We start from the raw sequence: 20,278 nt of genomic DNA on the forward strand, positions 1-20,278 counted from the left end.
AGCAATTGGTCTAGGAAGCCTACTTTGAAACAAGGCAGGAGAACAGTCTGTAACTGGACTGAATGAAAAGAGATGAGGGAAGATACTTGTGTCCTTTTCTCTTTAGTTTTTAACTTTAGTTTTTTTGGGGGGGAGGAGGAGGGAGGAAAATCAAGCAGAGAGATAATTTTCACCTAGGCACTTTTGAAAATGCTAGGACTGTTGGTTAATATTCCTGTGGGCGCTGCAGTTTTGCTTCTAAATTCTGAAAAAGACACGTTTTGTTTTCAGAAAGCTAGGTAATCAGTGGGTACCACTGGCTTCGGACATCTGAGCAGCAGGACTGCAGGTGCCTGAACTCTCCGCAAGCCACAGCTTCAGTGCAGGTGTGGAGAGACTGATGGCTCTTGCTCAACCCCAGAGCAGAGCAGCTCTCCCCCAAGAAAGCTCAAGATCACGAAGGCTGATGCCTAAGACTGCCAGGTTTCAGCAGGGTAGCTAGCCCTGTCGCGAGACCGGCGCCTAAGGACGCGAAGTGGTTGTAGCTTTTGATGATTTTCCCACGGGTACAGTTGAAGAAGCCTGGGTATTCTTATTTACAGGTGTTCTCTAGGCATGTAACTTTTCAAGGGTCTCTAATGCATTTTTAGTTAAGAGGTTTCCCACAAGAGCTCATTTCTGACAGTATTAATCCTACCAGGAAAACTAGGTTAATTAATAAACCATGTTTTGGTGCAAGGATTTGCTCGATTAGGATAATAGCATGTAATGAAGACCTGGGCTTGTAAATGAGATTTTTTTTTTTTGTTTGTTAATATATTCTAATTTGTAAACCACACTTTTAAATCTTTGTGAATTTTAGGATTTGTTCTTAGAAGGCATTTCCTTTCTTTTCCAACAGTGGCCTACAGGTATCTTAGTGCTTTTTCCTTTTCCTTGCTGCCTGTGGAAGTATCTTTGCCCACGACAGAAGCATTCTGAAGTATTCTTAAAGGGTTCAGACACAATTACTAGTGTTTACCTAAGATAACCCCTCCTTGTAAAACTTTTTTTCATCTCAAAAATGTCACATGATGATTCCTTCTGTTTCACATTATGTTTATTGAACGTAAAGAGCTTGCCTCACAGATTGCTTTGGAATGCATCTGAATATATGTTTCTATATGCTTTTGTGCATATATAAAAAGATATGTGCATATATACACATACCCTCCATATGCATAATGTACATGCACTTAATTGTTTATAGAAGAAATGTCTGTATAAAAAGCTGCTGTTGGCTCTTTTAGACTATTCTTCTGAAATATTCACACTTCCACAGCATGTTTACATGGAACGCAGTATTGTCAGTACCTGACAAACCTTTTGAGGGACAAGGAGGAAGATGTTTGATAACCTTATGAATGCTGAAAGATAAAATAAAATTAACAGAAAATATACCTGGAGGTGGATACCCAGCAGCATCTGAAGGTGTATGCTGCTTTGGCTGTACTGTGGGAGGAGGGAACGCCTGCAATACCAAGTGCTCTCTTAGCATGCTTTCCAGTGTGCTCCATCCCCCTGCCCTGGATCCAAACTGGAGAAACATTTATAGCGTGTGTTAGGTCTACTAAAAAGAGAACAGGACCCTTGTGGGGATGCAGGCAAAAAGTAAATAGGGGCATGAAGGGAAAAATCTTCTGAACTTCATGTGAAGCCATGCGTTTTTGGGCAAACTATCTTCATAGCATGCTGGCAGGTAACTCTCCAACATCTCTCATGAGTTAGGAACTAGCTTAACACGCCTTAGACAAAAGAATGAAAATACAGTCCTTACTTGTAGACATTTGTTATATATCTATGTCAGAAAAAATAATCAAATCTAGCTTATACTAGGACTCAATATTTTTTCACTGTAATTTCACCACCTGTAACAGCGTCCTTATTTATTTATGATTTAAGAAAGCAGCATTAAGTGCCATGATTATTTTTGCACAGCTGTATAAGTTGGAAGGGAATCTGGTCCTGTCTCGCAGAGACTTGTATGTCTCATCTGTGTTATAATGCTGTTATTCAAAGGTGAATGTGCAACATCAAGACTGTTCTTATAGTCTAATTTATTTATGATTTGTATTGTTTCTGTCTTACCTAATAGGGAGTAAAATAAAGCTAACTTAATAGAACTATTTATAAGTACTGTGAACAGAAATTTACAGTCTCAAGAGCAAGTCACTGGAGTGTGTTAGCAGCGCATTTTCTCGATGAACTCCTTTTGTGCCTTATTTTGTGATTAGAACGAAGAAGCTAAGGAATGGAGACCAAAAGATGTCTTTTTGCTTAAAAAAGTGCCCCTGTGCCCGCTGGAAATGTATTTACAGATATTTTGGATTCCTGGGAGATGCTAGCCAGGCTACTTGATTCTCTGTTGTTCTCCAGTTGTCTCTTCATTGCTTCATGATATTTAACGTAATCAGTCTCTGACTTTGTGCTACACTTTGTAGAGCTTTATTTCCTGACAAAACCACATGCAGGCAGGGAATAAAATGAGGTAACTGCAAATAAGTAAATTGAGCTAACTGTACCTTCTGACCTGCAGTCCTGTATAATCGGGATTGTGCCTGAAAAGGTGATTAACTTTACAAACCGTAACAAAGTTTATTACAGCTGCTTTTATACATGGAAGTAAATAGAGACACAAAGATGTGAAGTCACTTGCTGAGCCAAGGAATGAATCAATAGCTAAGCCAAAGCCAGGAATCCTTTTCCAGGCTTTCATTGCATTGTTGATTATTAAAGACTTCTAGCAACCCTCAGTGCCATGCCAAAACATATTTCTTCATGTTCTTCCCCTTCCACTTCCTTCAATTTTTTTTTAATACCGTATTGTTGTAAATGTATGTTATTGTGATGCTGGAGAGGTGTTTCCACTAACACATACGAATGGCTGTGAACAGAGATGGGAGACATTGGAGGCTGTTTTGCATTGTGCAGTTTGGTCTTGAGCTGTGAACCTCTGTGAAAGCCTTAGATTTCTGATGCTTTGTATATGGGCTCTTCATTTAGGCCCAAATATGTTTCCTTATGTCATATCAATGTGAAGAGTCCTCAGGTGTAGACTTCTTTCTCACAGCCTTTGTAAGATGCACTGCATCTCTGGGAGCTGAAGCCTGCAGAGATGACATGACACAGTCCAGTCACCCCAGTTTCCCACAGACAGTGGCAAACACAAAAACATAGCTTGCATTTTCTAATTCAGCTTTTCTGCTGAACCGGAGGCACTGACAAAATCAAACATTGCAGGTGGAAAAATATAAATGCATACAGGCAGCAGAGATAGAGAAATCCTGTCACAGTCATTCGACTTTGTCTTCCCTTGCATCATCCCTCTGCCAGAGCTTGGCTGGCACCAGCACAGGCTGAGCCCAGGTTGAAAAAGGACACTACTAGAACACCTGCTCGAGTCATCACTGAGAAACTGGGGATACTAAACTAACCATCCTGCTTCTATGAGCTAATTTGCTCTGCTTGCAAGCATTAGTCATTTGCTTCTTCTAAATTATTGTATTAAATGGAGAATAAAAATCCAACAAGGTAGATCAAATGTGCTTATATAAAATATGCTACATAATTGTATGGTATAATGAACATTCTTTCATTGACATCCCAGTTCCTTACTTTGTCTTCTCTTGTACCAACTGCTACTTATTTAACACTTAGTTTTTTCAGCTCACAGCTTAGAGTAGTTGCAGCACTGGCTACTTACTATCCCAGAGATGCCTGTACAAATTCTTGTGTCCTATTTTGCAAGAGACGTTTAAACAGCCTTCTTCACTTAGAAATACTTTTCTGGTGGGTGTTTTTGACTTTTTTTAGGCTCTGTTTTTGCATGTTGCTGTTTAAAGTGTGGGTTTAAAGTGTCTCAGGGCCCAGTCAGGCATTTGACTCATACTTCTAACACATTAAAAATTAATTTTTTTATCTGCCTCATGATGCTTTGGTGGTATTTTTTTGAACTGAAATGGCTTGCACATTGCAACAAAACATGTAAAATCGGTGTTTCAGACTTGTCCTTTGGTGCCTTTCATTCATCTCCCTCCTTTTATCAGACTTCAACAGAGCTTGCTGCTGGGTCTGTGTGCTGGGGGTACTCTGGACTTAGGTCTGTTGGGGCTATCTGTTAGTTCACAGCCACTAAGCTTAATAGCTATGAAGATTATAAATGTATAATGTATTGATAAGACTATGTTCATGTCTAAGGAACCAAACATCTAAAAAGCAACAGACAGAATATAATATTCCCACATAATTATTCTACTCAGTGTATTCCCACAGCAATGTTTAATGGGACTAAGTGCTTATGTAGGGGAATTAACTGGTGGCAGGTTCAGCCTCTCGCAGTGTCACTCTTTCATTGATATTTGCAGCAAGAACCATCCTTTCATTTCTCCTGTTCTGACCATTCTGTTTGCTTAAAAGTCTTAAATGTGCCATATAAAAGTGATTGAAACAGTGGTAAACAATGAGAATGCAATAAAAGTACTTGGATTTGGGAGACTCCACCTGGAGTACTGCATCCACTTCTGGAGCCCACAGCACAAGAAAGATATGGACGTGCTGGAACATGTCCAGAGAAGGGCCATGAGGATGATCAGAGGGCTGGAGCACCTTTCCTAGGAAGACAGACTGAGAGAGTTGGGGTTGTTCAGTCTGGAGAAAAAAAAACGGCTCCGAGGAGACCTTATTGTGGCCTTCCAGTATCTCAAGGGGGCCTCAAAACAAGCTGGTGAGGGGCTTTTTAGAATCTCGGATAGTGATAGGACTAGGGGGAATGGATTAAAACTGGAGACGGATTGGTTCAGATTGGGCATTAGGAAGTTCTTCACCATGAGGGTGGTGAGACACTGGCACAAGTTGCCCAGAGAGGTGGTGGAAGCCCCGTCCCTGGAAGTTTTTAAGGCCAGGCTGGATGGGGCTCTGAGCAACCTGATCTAGTGGGGGACGCCCCTGCCCATGGCAGGGTGGTTGGAACTAGATGATCTTTAAGGTCCCTTCCAACCCTGACAATTCAATGATTCTATGACTTGGTTTCCAGTAGGCTGATGAGCTAAAGTGAAGATGAAAGTAACTAAAAGTCCTAAAAGTCCAGAGCATGATGCCCACTTGGGATGGAGTTCTGCTGTTCCCTTACCCCACTGTTTCTTCCTCCTGTTACATGTCCTGTGCAGGCTCAGGCCTCCTCCGTGGACCTGTTCACGAGCCTTGCAGAAAACTGGTGAGCAAAAAAGTGTGGGTTTGGGTTTTTGTGCAAGGTTAGTGAGTTGAACTGGCTTAGGGAAATGTCTGATGAATGTAAAGGCTAGGGTGGAGGTTGAACCGTATGGCTAAAACCAGGCATTGCAGCTCAAGAACAGGAGAGGTAGAAAGCAGAAAAAGGGAACCAGAGAGTTGAAATGGGGGTAACAGCCTTGCCTGTTCAGCAGATGGAATGTATGTGATCAGTTCAGCTGACTGGAACCACTCTCTCTGCATTTAATTATTTCTGCTTCCACTCTCCCATAATTTAGTCAGTCTCTTCCAATCAGTAAGTAAGCCCTTCGTAGTGCATAATCTTGTGAGTGGACTCTTGAGATACTAATTGACATTGATGATGATCTAGCAATAGTAATTCTAGTAGGTCCAGCTCAACTCCTGGTAACTGTTGAATTGGTTCCTCCATTTAAATGACTGTGTTTTTTATCACAGAAGTGACAGCCTCTTTTGTTTAAAGAAGATAGAAGACTTAGTTGTTCTAAGTAACTAACATCTTGCATAAGGAGCAGAATCAACAGGTAAGAGAGATTCCTGACTTGTGAAGCAGAAACTGTGTGGGAAACTAGTAAACTGGAGCAATGGTTGTTCTGTGTATTTCAAGCACGTGCAGAAGCAAGATGCAGGTAGAGTAGAGGTAGAGGCATAGGCCACTTGTGTTTACAAAGTTGTAATCTTCACCTCCCCTGATTTAGGATAATTGGATTTTTTTTCTTTAGCTCTTTGACATGATTTTGAAAATTAATGACCGGCACAACAGTCAGTGCCATAGTATAGACTGGTGCCCTCTGTGCCTTGAGTGTAACTCTTCCAGTAAATCATACAAGCATTTGGTTGCCTGGAAGGACATGCTGCTGCTGCCGAGGTATAATGCAAGGTACAGGTCATTCCATAGAGGCAGTGACCTAAACTGTGCCTTGGGACACATATCGAATCAGGTTGACTTAGGTCCTTGTGTAGTTTCATGTTGGAAAAGACCTGTGGCCTTCTGTTTGGTGAAGGGTTAGCAGGGGCCAGGTAAAGCCTCAGGGAAATACAGCCTAGCCAGTTCTGCTTCGGCACAGGGATGACCCCAGCCAAAATTGAAGTTACTTCCCTTGTCAAATAGGTGTTACTGCAGGATAAAACTAAAACAAAAAAACCCACACTCTTTGTGGAGGTCATCATAATTACAAATAAGAGATTTATTTTTATGGAAGAGATATTTGAGGATCATGAAACAGAAAATAAGCCAGCTTGAGGATGTTGGAAAACGTTACACCAGAAACAATATTAATATAGCAAATTGTGGAAACCATGAAATTAGTTAAGATGCTCAATTTTCAGTCATATCAGTAGGGTCATTAGCAGCAATTAAAAAACAGTAGAACTTCGGGTATCAAAATTGAAGAGGACATACATTTTGTCCTTTTATCTGAAGTACAATACATTAGTAAAACCCTCAGTGTCTTCCATAGCATGGAGTTATGCATGTATTAAAAAAAAAGAGAAGCAGGGCTTGTGTGCTCTTGGTGAAATTTAACACTGGTGGGGGCAAGTCAGTCTAAAGTATCTGCAGCACAGATAGGCAGTGACTGCAAAGTGGTTGAATGCATGTTTTATGCAGCAGTCTTCTCTTTTTAGTGATCTATCAAATGTTAGCATAGCCATCTATGTGTCAGTATCCCATGCAAATGTTTTGTGACTCTTCATCACCACTGGCAAAAAGTAACAACACTGCAACAACAGGATCAGGCAGTAATTACCACGACTCTTAAAACAACAAAAATTCATGGGAATGCAAGCTGGGCTGTCCCTGGGAATCTTGTTTTGAGAGACCCTCAGGTTAAATTCAATCAATCAGTTTGTGTGAAATGATATATAATTTACTCGCATATGTTTTTTTGATTGAGAGGATTCAATATATAAACTTTTGGGAAAAAACCATAAAATCTTGGTCTATATAAATAGTTATCTATAAAAGTTGCTTTGCCCATATAAAATTAGGATCCAGGTTCTTCATTTTCTTTGATCAAAAAGCGAGAATGCCCTGCATAAACACTGAGTCTCTACACACACAGTGGTAGACTCTTGGTATAGAGCATTGTCGATATTAACAAAGCTACACCAATTCATGTCAGCTGGGACTATGGTCCATAGGACCTAAATTACATTGGAAGATAATAGTGATTTCTCTCTCAAGCATTGTTTTTCTGAATTCAGCCATTAAAACATGGGAAGTAATTAACATCTCAATATTACATATTGAAATTTAAAATACCATAAAAATAGCATGTTAAGCATGTAATTTTAATCTTAATAGGACTGGCATTTGCTTGTATGGTGGTTAAGCAATTCAGATTCTGTGTAATATGGGTAAATCCACAGATTTCATTGAGTTAGTGTACCTATGTCAAGCCTGCCATCAGCACCAAGGTATTTGTATATCATTTGTCTGTTCTGTCATGTCTAGATTTTAAGCCACATGATGCAGTTCTCATATATCTGAAAAGGTATTTTAAACTCCTGAAATAGGAATTCAGCCAGTTTATGGAAGGTCGAACTAGGCTTCAAATAGATCCTAGGATTTGGACTATTGCACTGTTCATCTCAAAAGAAAGCCAGATGCATGTTCAGACAGAATGAGGAAACTTCCCCTCTTCATGTTCTTATTCTTTTACTTGGCACTGAGCGTTTTTTAGAATAAAGCCCATTTTCTTGTCTGCAGGCAGCTCCATTCATATGGCCAATGCTGTCATTTGCACGTTCTGGTTGAGAACTGCCATCAGTTGTCTGAAAGAGAAATGAAATGTCAGTGAAGGCATGTGCAGCTCTTTCAACAGGAAGCCATTGGACTTGGTTCCCATTAGGCAGCTCTGCCTGACTCTCCTCTTATTAATGGCACAGCTTCTTAGCTTTGACAGGAAGTGAATCGAATGCTTACCCAAGTCTGCAAGAGGAGGCGTGCATGCTAAATTGAGTATAATCTAGATAGCAAATAATCCATAGGGTCTCTGCCTTACTTACTGCATCCCTAGACAGCTAAGCTATTGCCTTTGAACCATCACTGGAAAGCTCACCAAGTGACAGCTCAGCGAGCTGTCCTTTAACACAGTGGGTAATGTGTTGTTATGAGTGTGAGAAATTATAGATGATTTATCCAAAGCTGGGCCTGCAACCTAAGAAGTCCTAATCTGGATGCACGTCAGCCATTTATAGTCGAAGAGCTATGGTGGAAACAAAATCCTTGAACTCTCCAAAAACTTGGACACCTTCCAGGCTGAAGGCTTGATTAGAAAGCCAACTATTCACCGGTAGCACACAATACCTAGAACTAGTAAAATCGTTGACTGCTGAGCTCACAACTTTGTGCAGCCCAAAGCCTGGCTGGCCTTGTTTGCACAGAAGGCAGGCAAGGTGAAGGGCTTGTCTATAATATTTTTCTCGTTGGAGGTCTGTCTGTATTACTGAGCTCTTTTTAGATTTGCCTCAGCAACACAATCGTCTCAGGTTTCTAGTACCAGGTTATGTTCTGAGCTCAGTTTCAAGGCACAAACCCACTTGCACCACCAAAAGAGAAAGTATGCTATACCAAAGTAATTTATATTCGCTTTGCCAAACATCTATATGAATAGAATTAAAAGCAAAGTCAAAACATACTTTTCTTTTACACTGTGCATTTGTAGATGTGTTATTTTCTGTCTTCATTCCAGTTGCTTCTTCCATTTCTAAAGAAAAAGTAATAAAATAATTAAATTTTTTAAAAAAACCACTGGGGTGAGTAAGCATAGAGTCACTTTAACAGCTGGCTCATGTAAAAAATTCCTAATCAGCTATCCCTCTGGGCATTTACCCCAGAAAAAAGTAACTGAAGAATGATGAGTACTTTCTAAAACATTTTTCTGAGGCAGTGTGATTAATGTATCAAGACTGTGCAGCTTGGGCGTGTTTAAAGAAAAGAATGGTACTAGCAGCTTGACCGTAGCGTGAGGGTTCAGGTAAACCTTTCAGAGCTGAATTTTGCCTTTTTCCAGCTGGTTCATTCTAGTCTAACTCCAGCTGTTATAATCTCAGGAGACGGAAGTGTTTCACACAGAATGAGCTTGGGGAGTCCTTACGCTAATAGTATACTTGAGGTTATCTTCCCCTTGATTGGTCTCCAGGTAAAGATAAATAGAGTCTGAAAACCTTCAGGCTAAATTTGTGTGAGACAATCATGTTCCAGAACACCAGTTAAAAAAAAAAAAAGAAAAAGGGTAGAACAGTCTGTCAGCAGTGTCTTTTAGGCCTCTGCCAAATTAATATATTTGGTCCTTAACATACAACATAGGCGACCAGGAGTGAGTAGTAACACTGTGATTGTGAGAGAAAGGAGCAAGAGCAGGATTTTGCTTTAAAGCTTGGATGAAGTATGTATGGGGCTTTTTATTTAGTTACAATAACTGGCATTAAGAATAGCAATTTGGACAAGGGGTAAGAAATGTAATTGCTTTCCCTTGCATGTAATCACCTAGGTTACAGTGTTTCTAACGGGTCATCTGGAAATGAACCAAGAAGAGCATTACTTTGAGCACTAAATAATACATACCTGTGAGAAGTGCATCAATTATGTCCACTACATGTTTTGCATCTTCCATTGTGAAGCACATTGGTGGTTTAAATTTTAGTATATTTCTGTGGGGTCCATCTGCACTAAGAAGGATTTGATGCTCTTTCAGCCTGTGGAAAGAGGAAGCATCTGTGTTAGACACAGGTATAAAACTACATTGTGTCCTGTCAGACCCTTTACGCTGAGTGAGATTTTCTGAAATTTTTCTAGTTCAATTATCAAAAGCTGTACAAGTTTAAACTGAAATTAATGACTAAATGTCGGGGAATATTAGGAGTCTTTGATCTGAAGTCTATTAAATATAGTCTTTAAAAGCCATTTACTTGTAAATGAGATGAAGGGCTTCAGCTGTGGCTGGTGTTCGCTTTTGTTGATCTTTCACCAGATCCACTCCAATAAACAATCCAACACCCCTGGAGCAGAGAAAAAAAACACAACAGACAAGTAAAGTCTAGTGTCAGTAACCCAAGTCTTTTGCTGCAAGTGCAAAATTGTTTCTAATCACTGCAACTCCCTTCCCTGGGGCATGAGCAGGGAAAAACCAGGAAAGAGAGAGGACTTTCTCTTTGCCTGGCTTTTGGCACTGGCTACCTTCTGACTATCAAGTGGGATAACAGATGTTTCTGGATAAATAAATTTAGCGGCCTCATTAAGTCTACATGGTCAGTTAAGAAGAGAGAAATATAATTATTCTGTTCTTATCCTGCAAACCACAAGACAGGGAGTTGTGGAAGACAAATAGCCAAAGCCATGAAGTGAAAAAAAACTCATAAGCCAACACCTGCACCCTAAAAAAACCCCCACCAAACAAACAAAAACCCCCTGAAATCTACATGAACAAACAAAACAAGAAGGCAGTTATCATGGTAATAACATGAGATGTGGAAAATCCATGCTAACATCTCCAAATGAAATGGACTGGGGATTCGAACAAGGTCTCCATCATCCCAACAGCATGCTGATAAATGGGCTATTGCACATGGATGATTCTCTCTCCTGCTCCGTCCCACAGCTTTCCTAGTGTCTATGCTTATACCTTGCCAAGCAGACAGATGGACAACTTTTTTAAAAAAAATATATTACCTTACAGTATCAGTTCTGGGTAGTCAATTTAAAAAAAGAAAAAAAAAGAGGTATAGCATAATCATGACATAACAAGTCTGGAGTGAGAGGAACACAGAAATGTTGATTTTGCTCTCAGACTTTTTCTTCTCTGACATTGCTGCAAGGTACTCACCTGATGTCTCCCACTAAGGGATGTTTCTGCTTTTGCTCAGCCAGCAACTCCAGAAGATAATTTCCTACGCGTGTAGCATTTCCTTGGAGATCTTCGTTTTCTATTACATCCAGCACAGCCAAACCAATAGCACAAGACACTGGATTGCCTCCAAACTGATAGTAAAGACAAACAGAAAAACAAAACCCATCAGAAATATTCATCGATCCACATAGCTCTCCCTTGCCCTCTCTTGCTTGGCATATTGTGAGGAAAGCTTGGAGAGGTGGAGATTTTGTGCCATACAGGTATCATCCACCACAGTCTGGGCAGTGTAAGAGGCCCAACAGAGGAGCTTGCTCTTCCTCCACTTCAGATGTCTGTAATTTGGAGGTTTCATACCCGAAGCATTCAAGCTGCTTTCGTGGTTTGCTAATTGCATGTGCAGGCAAAATGCTCCTGTGAAGAGCAGTGGGTGATAAATCTGCTATTTCTTGAACCAGAGGGCATAAAGTCCACTGAAAGCAGAGGAATTCCTGGTAGCTAGGAAGAAGGCTCAGCCACAGGTACAGAAGGAAGACAGTAAACAAGAAAGCTGCTCCTCTGCGGCATACACGCAGCTCAAATATTTCCTGATAAGAGGTCACTGTTTTGTTAAGTGATGACTGCAGAGCAAGGTCTGCCAAGGCATGAGCCCCACCAACACTGAGTCTATCCTAGAAGATTTACATGGTCAGCATTTCACGGGGTAGTGGTGAGGTAGAGGTGGTGGGGAGGTAGAGAGAGAGAAAGAGAAGTAAAGATGAATTTATCTGTATGGATGTGAGGTGAGATACATGACTTGCCAGAGAGCTAGTGATGGTCCACATTAAGATACGCCACTTGGTACAGAGAATATTTCAAAGCCTTTCCACTGGCTTTTAGATATCAGACCATGGTTGACTCGCACTCTTACTGATATGATGCAGAGGTCAGCTGAATGACCTGAACAACTTCGAACTGCTAAATGCAGACCAAAAGAAAAAAAGGCAAAACTTCACCTATGAACTTACTGTATTGAAATACTCCAGTCCAGAGGCACCAAAACTTTCAGCAATTTCTCTTGTTGTGACCACACATGACATAGGGTGGCCGTTGCCAATGGGCTTTCCCATGGTGACAATATCAGGCACAAAGTCTTCGCCTTGCAGCTGGAATGCCCAAAAATGCTTCCCAACTCTGCCAAAGCCAACCTGGACCTCATCAGCTATGAACACGCCACCCACTGCATGCACATGCCTGAAAACAAATAGAATAGCTTGAATGACCAGTGCTGCAGTTCACGTCTCAGGTAGGAAATCCGGGACGGGGGAGTTTGTATTACAGAAATTCTCCAGGTTAGTAAAAAAAAAGAAAGAATGTGGCTGCTGAAACATAGCTATAACTATTTCAGTTGATAATTTCTTTTTAGTTTGCTAAATGTAAAGAAAAACAATCTGATATTTTGACACAAAATAGGGGCACCGTAATGGTAGTTCAGGATTTTATTTATGGTGGTTCAGCTTCATCTTCCATCAAACTTATGGCCTGAGGATTGAAGACAGAAAAGGAAAGACAATTATCCAGCTGTAAACAATTAGTCAGCTGATGTTCCATAAAAAAAATAGAAGTGGAATCCTACTCTCCAAAAAGCAGAAAGGACTCGCAGATAGCCAAGAACAAGAGAGCATGATGGCTGAATTGATTGGATAAGCCTATAGTGAAAAACCTGTTTCTTTGGTTAATTTTCCAGTTACATCCTTTTGAAGTGATGTACATACTCTGCCACTTTCTGGAAATAGCCCACAGGTGGAATGACTTGGCCTCCACAGCTCTGCATGGACTCGGCTATGAAGGCAGCAATCTAGAAAAAACAAACTCAGGTGAGAGCTTGTTCATCTACTTGGCCTTTGCACAAACATCTAACAGTCTAGAAATAAATGTTTAAATGGGTACCTTAATTTAATCACACAACAGGTTGGACAACTGAGGGCTCTTGAGAACAGCTATAGCTAAAGAATTCATTCATTTTGTAATCTGGGGTGCCCAAATTTGCAGTAGCCAGGGCCACCTTTGCAACCTGACGGGAATATAATGGCCTTTGTTAAGCCCTAGTCCTCCAGCTGTTGAAGTGGAAGACACTTCTGGTGTCAGTGGACATTGGATCAGCCTCTTGGGAGCTCTGTAAATTTATTTACAAATTTCAATTTACAGTGTTTGCCAGTTTCCCCAAGGAGTTAATGAAACTTGATTGATGCCAAAGCTCTCCAGTAATGGATATAAGTGGTGATCAACTTTTTTGTTCAATCCTGAACACCGGGTAGAGGTGAGTAGAAACTGAACTGTAAGATGACCTGAGGCTATGTTTTGGGCACCCCTGGCTAATGCAAATAGCTACACAAGTAAAATGTCAGCATGAGGCACTTGACAAAAGAGAAGAAAAATTCTACAGGTGATAAATCCAGTTGCTAGGAATGAAAAAGAAAGTTATTTCAAGTCAGGAAGGGCAAGAGCAGTGGATCAGATACACTGGAGCATCAAAATTCGTTTCTTGTCAAGGGCAGAAGTCTATGCAGCAGAGATACAATATTACCCCAAAGTCTCAGCATAAGTCTGCTATTTAAGGGATTGCAATCCCCACACCACTTGTGAACCCCTCCCTGAGCATCAAGAGGTCTCTCTGGGCTGGTGCAGTCTTCCTGGAAACAAGGCCGAGCGGTAACGTGTAAAGAATCGTACACTATATTTGAAGAGGCATGCTACGGCCAAAGAGTACGAAGCTTCCCATGGCATGTGAGGCTTAGCCTTTAGCACAACTTGTCCTGCCACAGGTCTATGTCACCAAAACCTAAGAAATATGCAAAAGAAAGGAAACAAGGGAAGAAAAAGACAAAACTATCCGTTAGTAGAGAATAAAAAAAAGTTGATGAAGAAACTAAAAGAAGAGCGACGTAAGTCCATTGGACTAGAAGGGAACATGTTGATCCAATCTCCACTGAAGTCACAGAAGATTTCAGTGGACTTTGGATCAAGCCTTACATGTCTCAAAATGCTAATGCCATCACACTAAACATTAACACACATTTTAGGTAAGCCTGGTCAGAAATCCTCTGGTTTTATCAAGGTCATGTGGTACATGATTGAAAGGTTCATCTCTTTACATGACTCTAAAATTATCTTAAACTACTAGACTCAGGAATTTAGTATCAAGATTTTAAATAGCATATTCTCTCCATCTCCTGAAGACTTCTACATATCCTTGATAGAATTCATGATGAAGTTTCGCTGTTGACCTCAAAGCTTTCCCTAAGATATATAAAATCTACTGGTTCAATGCATAAAGTAGGAAATTAAACTGCTTTGGTTGTATCTGCCTATTTACAACTGTATTATGGATCCTTTCATTGATGCCTAAAAAAATTATGGTAAGAGCATCAGGTAGAAAAGTGGCCCATTATGAACACAGGACCCACCATAGAAAAATGAAGGGCAGGGGGAAGCAAGGGAAACTGAGTAAAGAAACATGTCCTTGGCTGCCTGTTTCATGTCCCCATGCCACAGCATTTCTAGAGCACAAAGCACACACCTTGCGTCCGTTCTTCTGTGCTTCTTCAATAATCTTTTTCACCTCTTCAGCATAAGCACTTGCTGGATCTGAGTGGTCTTCCCTATATTTCCCTCTGTAGATGTCTGGAGAAGGAGCCTGAAAAGACCAAATTTTTATATATCTATATTTTTAAAGCCCATCCTTCTATGAAACATTTACTCTCTTTTCTGTTGTGCGGGTTTGTCTTTCCACACAGATAGATAATAGGAGTTAGTACAGCCTGAATTTCTGCATGGAATTGCAAAAATGCTTACAGGAGCTTAAACTCAATCCAGCCCTACTATGTGTGCAACACCATTGGATGCAACCGTTAAAAGAGGTGCTATCTACCTCATCCACCTTTCAAGACTGTCCCTCCTCTCCCCCAAGACTGAATCCTTGTCCATCATCTTATTTCCAATTTTTGCAAAAAGATCCATTTCCGCAACTGCTTATTGGGGTTTTCCAGTCTGTCACTTCTCGATCGGCATCTTAGTGACGGCATGTATCTGTATGACCTTCAAGCCTCTACAAATGGTGTTAGAAGAGGTTCAGTTAAAAGGAATTGGTATAAAGAGAGAGATGCCACTTTGGTAGTGTGGTTAACACAAGGAGGTCTAGGTAGGAAAGACCTGCTTGGTATACATCTCTGGGCTGAGAATGATTTTTGGTTTTGTAAGATATACCAGCTCAGGCTGAAAACCAAACAATTTCCTGCTCAGTTGGACAGCTGTGAGCTCTGCACCCAAATCTATATGAACTAGTGGAGTCTGCCTTCCCAGTTTCTGGAAGTAGGCTCAAAAGTCCTGCATATCTTTAGCCAAACCAACACAACAGATATTGACTAATTTCTTTAAACTGTGTAACTACACCATGCAGTGACTCGGGGAATTTGTAGTACTACAAAGGAAATCAGCCTCACTGCTGAATACACTCTCAGAAATCCAAAAGAAAATTATTTTGCTGCATTTAATCCACTGACAACCAACCAGATGTATGCACTCTAGCATCAGCAAAACAGAACAAAAATGTATTTACACCAGATGTGGATAATTCAATATGTTACATAACAAGCATAAAAGTGACAAAAAGAAAAAAAAAATCACACTTACCACATGCACAAACTCCTTCTTGCTGTCCTTTCCCAGCTGATTAAATTTATATGGACTGATGTCAATCAGAGATGTAACATGGCCATGGTAAGCACTGCATGAGTGTTATTAAATATCAAAGTCACTTATCACCAAATGTATAAAGAGCTAAATTCACAACTGTGCCCATAAATATTCCAGAATAAACAACTGTATCTGCAACACCACAGATTCAATTTGCTCCATCTTTCTCACAAAGGCAATATGAAGTTGCTGTTGACTTAAAATCACTAGCAAGACTGGAACCAGGAGGTGTTTTTTCTTGTTTAAAATCAAAGGCCGGCATGGGGACAGACCAAGATGATGTCTCCCAGAGTGCTCTGCACGCAGGGTTGAAGAGTGGGCCCAGCTCCCTCATTTCCAACCTGTGGGCCCCACTCTGGCCAACCCAAGCTTTTGCAAGCTAGATACCATTGCAAAGACTCCCAAGAGAGTGAATTACATCAGAAGGTGGCAATCTTAATGTGGCAGGAGCACACCGTTACCTGCCCTGAAGGCCCTACAACCTACACTGTTTGGCAGATGCCACTTTCAGAATAAGGATGAATATTGTTTGAATATAAAAACTCTATATTGCAGAGTATGTTAAAGCTGGTTACTACTCAGGCCAATTTGATTTAGAAGTGAGGAAATGGAGCCTTTTCAACCTAAAGCTTATAGCAGCTTCAGTCAGAGAATAAAGATTTTCGTTCAGCCACAAACTTGAGGCAAAGGCATGTCACAATCTCAGAGTAGCACACACATGGTGTAGAGAGGCTGATTTTGAACTCCTTCTTCTTTACACCTTTCTACTAGCCAGTCAGTGAAATTTGCCAGTGGACACAAAGGACAGAAAGTCTGGGAGGGCAGCTACGGCAGAAGCCTACAGAGCTCTGGGACCTGGGCTAAGAAATACCATGTGGTGTTCAGGAAGATGAGATGTTGCAGTGAAACAGTGACAGAGCCAACTCCATCCTCAGCTTCTCCCGACTGAGGCTGCTAATAAATGTCCACCAGAGTGCAGCAAACAGAAAGCCCTTTTCCAGAGCAGCCCAGTGACCAGACCACACACTGATGTTGAAAACCAACAGTCAAGTCTCTGGCCTGAATTGCTTTGGGAGTTTCTGTGGGAAATGCCCTGTAACAGGTGATTGACCTTCTGGGGTGACTGACAAGCTTATTTTTCAGAGACATTCAAAACTTGTGTTTATCCAAAATGTGAAAAGGGATTTCCTGACCTGTCCTGGTGTGAAAGCATCAAAGCTTTTATTTCATCAGGCAGTGGAGTACAAACAGCAGGGGGGTTGCTGCAAAGCTGCTTCTGAAGCAACAGCAGGAGTTGCTGGCTGCATTCACATAAGATACTTTATGTACTTACTTTTCAAGGGTGATCACATCTTGGTGCCCACGGTACTGCCGAGCCAGTCGTAAAGCAAGATCATTTGCTTCAGACCTGCATAATAACAGATGCAGCCACAAAATAGTGAGGAAGAGCCTCCAGTTAAAATGGCATTCTAATACACGAGAGGAGGCACGCCACTGATGGATTTGGTAAATCAACACAGCAGGCTCTGTTACTACACAGATGGCAATGCTAAGATTGAGACTGCAAATGCCATGTAAGAGGGCAAAGAAAAAAACCAGAGCTCTTCATATAAACAGCAAACAAAGAGATGCTTTCTTTCCCTCCCCCAGTTCACTTGCAGACATTTACCTCCTCGTGATACTAATGAAACCGCTTTACAGCCAACAGCACAATGCAGCCGCAAACCCTCGAAAAGCAAGAGCGTGTCAGCACCGTCTCCCACCCTCCACAACAGCTCAGTCCTCCCCAGCGCCTGCACCACCAGGCAGCAGAGAATGCAAATTTGCTCCCCGGGAGGGGAAGACTCCAACTTCCAGCCTGGCCCATAGCAGCCCCTCTGCTCACAAGTCCCCGCAGGATGTCTGTTCTGGCAACCTAAGTGATCACAGACTAAATGGACCGCCTAAAGAAGACTACTATTTTCCAGGGTCATATGTCAATTTACAGATAGTGGTCACCAATCCATACATAACGTTCACTAATTTGCAGTCTAATTTACTTTTCTTGGTTTTTTTTTCCCCCCCCTCCTTTTCCACATAGCATTCAGGAGACTAGTTTCATGTTTAGGGTCTTTGGCATTGAGCCATCACACTAAAGAGGACAGCTGTAACTAGGAAGGATCCTTGAATCAGTACTCAAAATATTTTTGTTGCTTATTACTAAGTTCTACTTAGCAAGGGGCATTTAGGGACATGATTTAGTAGCAGATCAGGAATTGCTAGGTTAATGGCTGGACTCAATGATCTTGATGGTCTTTTCCAATCCATATAATTCTATGCTTCTATTCAAATATTTAGACCAAGCTCTTCTGAGCATCCATCTCAAACAGGAGGAAAATAGTCAAAATGGAATAAAAAATAATATTCAGACATACCCAGAGTTAACAAAATAGCAAACAGAGAGCTTCTCGGGCAGGGTGGCTGTAAGACGCTGTGCGTACTGAACGAGGTTGTCATGCAGGAACCGGGAATTTGTATTGAGCAGTTCCATCTGTTTTGTTGCAGCGTTTATCACGTATGGATGACTGTGACCAACTATAGAAGAGAATAATAAATTATTACATGTAAGCAATCAGTTCTGGAATCACAAAAAGAGAATCAGAGAAACGCTGTGAGTTTCATCACTTGGAAAAAATGTGGGTTCAGATCCCTATTAGAAATGAAGGAATAGAAGCAGTCTTACAAGTTAAACCGCTTACCATGTGCGACGTTGTTGATACAGTCTAAGTATTTTTCTCCTTTCTCATCAAACATATATTGGCCCTGAGCACGCACTATCTTCAGAGGGTCCTTGGCAAAGAAAACTTTGCAGGAAGGCCTGAAAAAAGGAAATAATTATAAACCCCACCATTTTAGTTTTCTCAGTTGTCTCCCCTCCTTTGAATATTGAGGGGGGAATCTTTTGCAGCTCTGGAGGCAATTGCCTCCCTCTGCCAAAACCTTGTGAGGGGTTCAGATGGTGGTCAAGCAGGGCTCTTGCTGAAACTAAAAACAGCACCTGCACATATCCTCAGGCACAGTGGGAACAGAATTAGGTCTTTATTAAAGGTGTTTTCAAAGCATGACTCTGACTGCAAAAGCAGTTTCACAGGAAGACAGTGAGTGCAAAATGTTCCAAGTCCTTATATGTCCTTCTGCGTTTCTAGGCTGTGGCTCTGTTTGTTTACATGTCTTACGAACATGTAGGGCCAGTGAACTCACTGGGAATAAAACTAAGTTATTAAGCATGGGTTTATACTATAGCCAAAAATTCATTACGCAATGGAGGACTGTGCCATATAGAGGTCACATTCAAGTACAAAACACTAATGCCTTGCAGGCTTTATTTTCAAAGGTGCTGAGCAGGTCCTAAAAATCTCACTATCTCATCCTGACTGCTTTGGATAAAATCTTTAAAAGCAGCTTTTTATAAGCACCTAAACCACACAGCCTTCCAGTCTCCTTGTAAACTCATCCAAAGCACTCTTTCAATGTTCTTGCCCAGCAAGATTTAGTGAGCCGAAGGAAAGTCTTCTGAACTTTTAGTAATGTTCATATGGCTATGGATAAACATAGTTGTTTCTAAGTAACTCAGAGACTTACTATTGAGTATATTGAGATTATAAACTTGTAAAGCCTAAATGGGACTCCCAGAAAGTGAGGTCATTTACCTTCTTACAGTTTCTAGCCCTGTTGCCAAGATCTTTGCTGACAGCTTCAGCTATTCCTCTGGTACACTTTAAAAGCAGCGCACGTCATCATTGGCCATTTTTTGACTACATTTTTTTTATTCTATAACATGAAAGCCCATTCCATTAAAGTTTCTTTCAATCCTATAATCCTTGCACGGGCAAGAGTCCCTTAACATTGAGCTGGCCGCTAAAGAGGGGTTGATGTGCAGGTTTTATGAGGCTGTGACTTTTACGAATCTTTAGTAAGCTTTCTATGCATGACAGGCATTTAGGATGCAGTCAGCAAATAGCCAGCACTGGGTTCAACAATCCGGACTTATTTTTCACTTGGCGACACCCACTGAAGAAAGAATTAGAGCTGCCCGTTCTGGAGGAACTACTGTTGCAATACAGCCGGATCAGATACAGGCACAGCCAGGACTCTCGCTCAGGTCACAACTACCAGCACCTTTGCTGCACTCCCCCCAGTTAGGCTCAGAGTAAGAAATCTCCTCAGCTCCATTTAAGAGAAACGTCTATTTTTCAGGAACATGCAGCTTATTCACCAAAAAGCCCCCACAACTCTGAACAGCTGCATTTTAGACACACACCCGAGTATCACATTCTGGTTGTTTGCTGTCAAAAAATGAAGCGGAGTTTAATGAGCCGTGTTGCAACGACTGCACTCCCTAGCCCGGCCAGGGAACTGGAAGTGGCCCAAAGATTTGACAAGCCGCGGGG

The 20,278-nt window shown here is 41.2% G+C and overlaps 1 protein-coding gene across 1 annotated transcript; it reads right to left on the reverse strand.

The window, feature by feature from the left end:
- Positions 1–7,905: 7,905 nt before the first annotated feature.
- Positions 7,906–19,798, reverse strand: ETNPPL (ethanolamine-phosphate phospho-lyase). Its single transcript, XM_009869661.1, has 13 exons — positions 19,780–19,798; positions 18,587–18,709; positions 18,263–18,422; positions 17,182–17,256; positions 15,786–15,879; positions 14,674–14,790; positions 12,869–12,951; positions 12,122–12,347; positions 11,091–11,245; positions 10,177–10,266; positions 9,833–9,963; positions 8,905–8,972; positions 7,906–8,037 (listed from the first exon to the last, which is right to left on the reverse strand). The coding sequence occupies exons 2-13, from the start codon at positions 18,639–18,641 to the stop codon at positions 7,906–7,908; spliced, it is 1,386 nt and encodes a 461-aa protein (XP_009867963.1). The 5' UTR covers positions 18,642–18,709; positions 19,780–19,798.
- Positions 19,799–20,278: the final 480 nt, after the last annotated feature.

Source organism: Apaloderma vittatum, unplaced genomic scaffold (assembly GCF_000703405.1).
Source record: "Apaloderma vittatum isolate BGI_N311 unplaced genomic scaffold, ASM70340v1 scaffold20955, whole genome shotgun sequence".
In the NCBI taxonomy this organism is placed as follows: Eukaryota; Metazoa; Chordata; class Aves; order Trogoniformes; family Trogonidae; genus Apaloderma; species Apaloderma vittatum.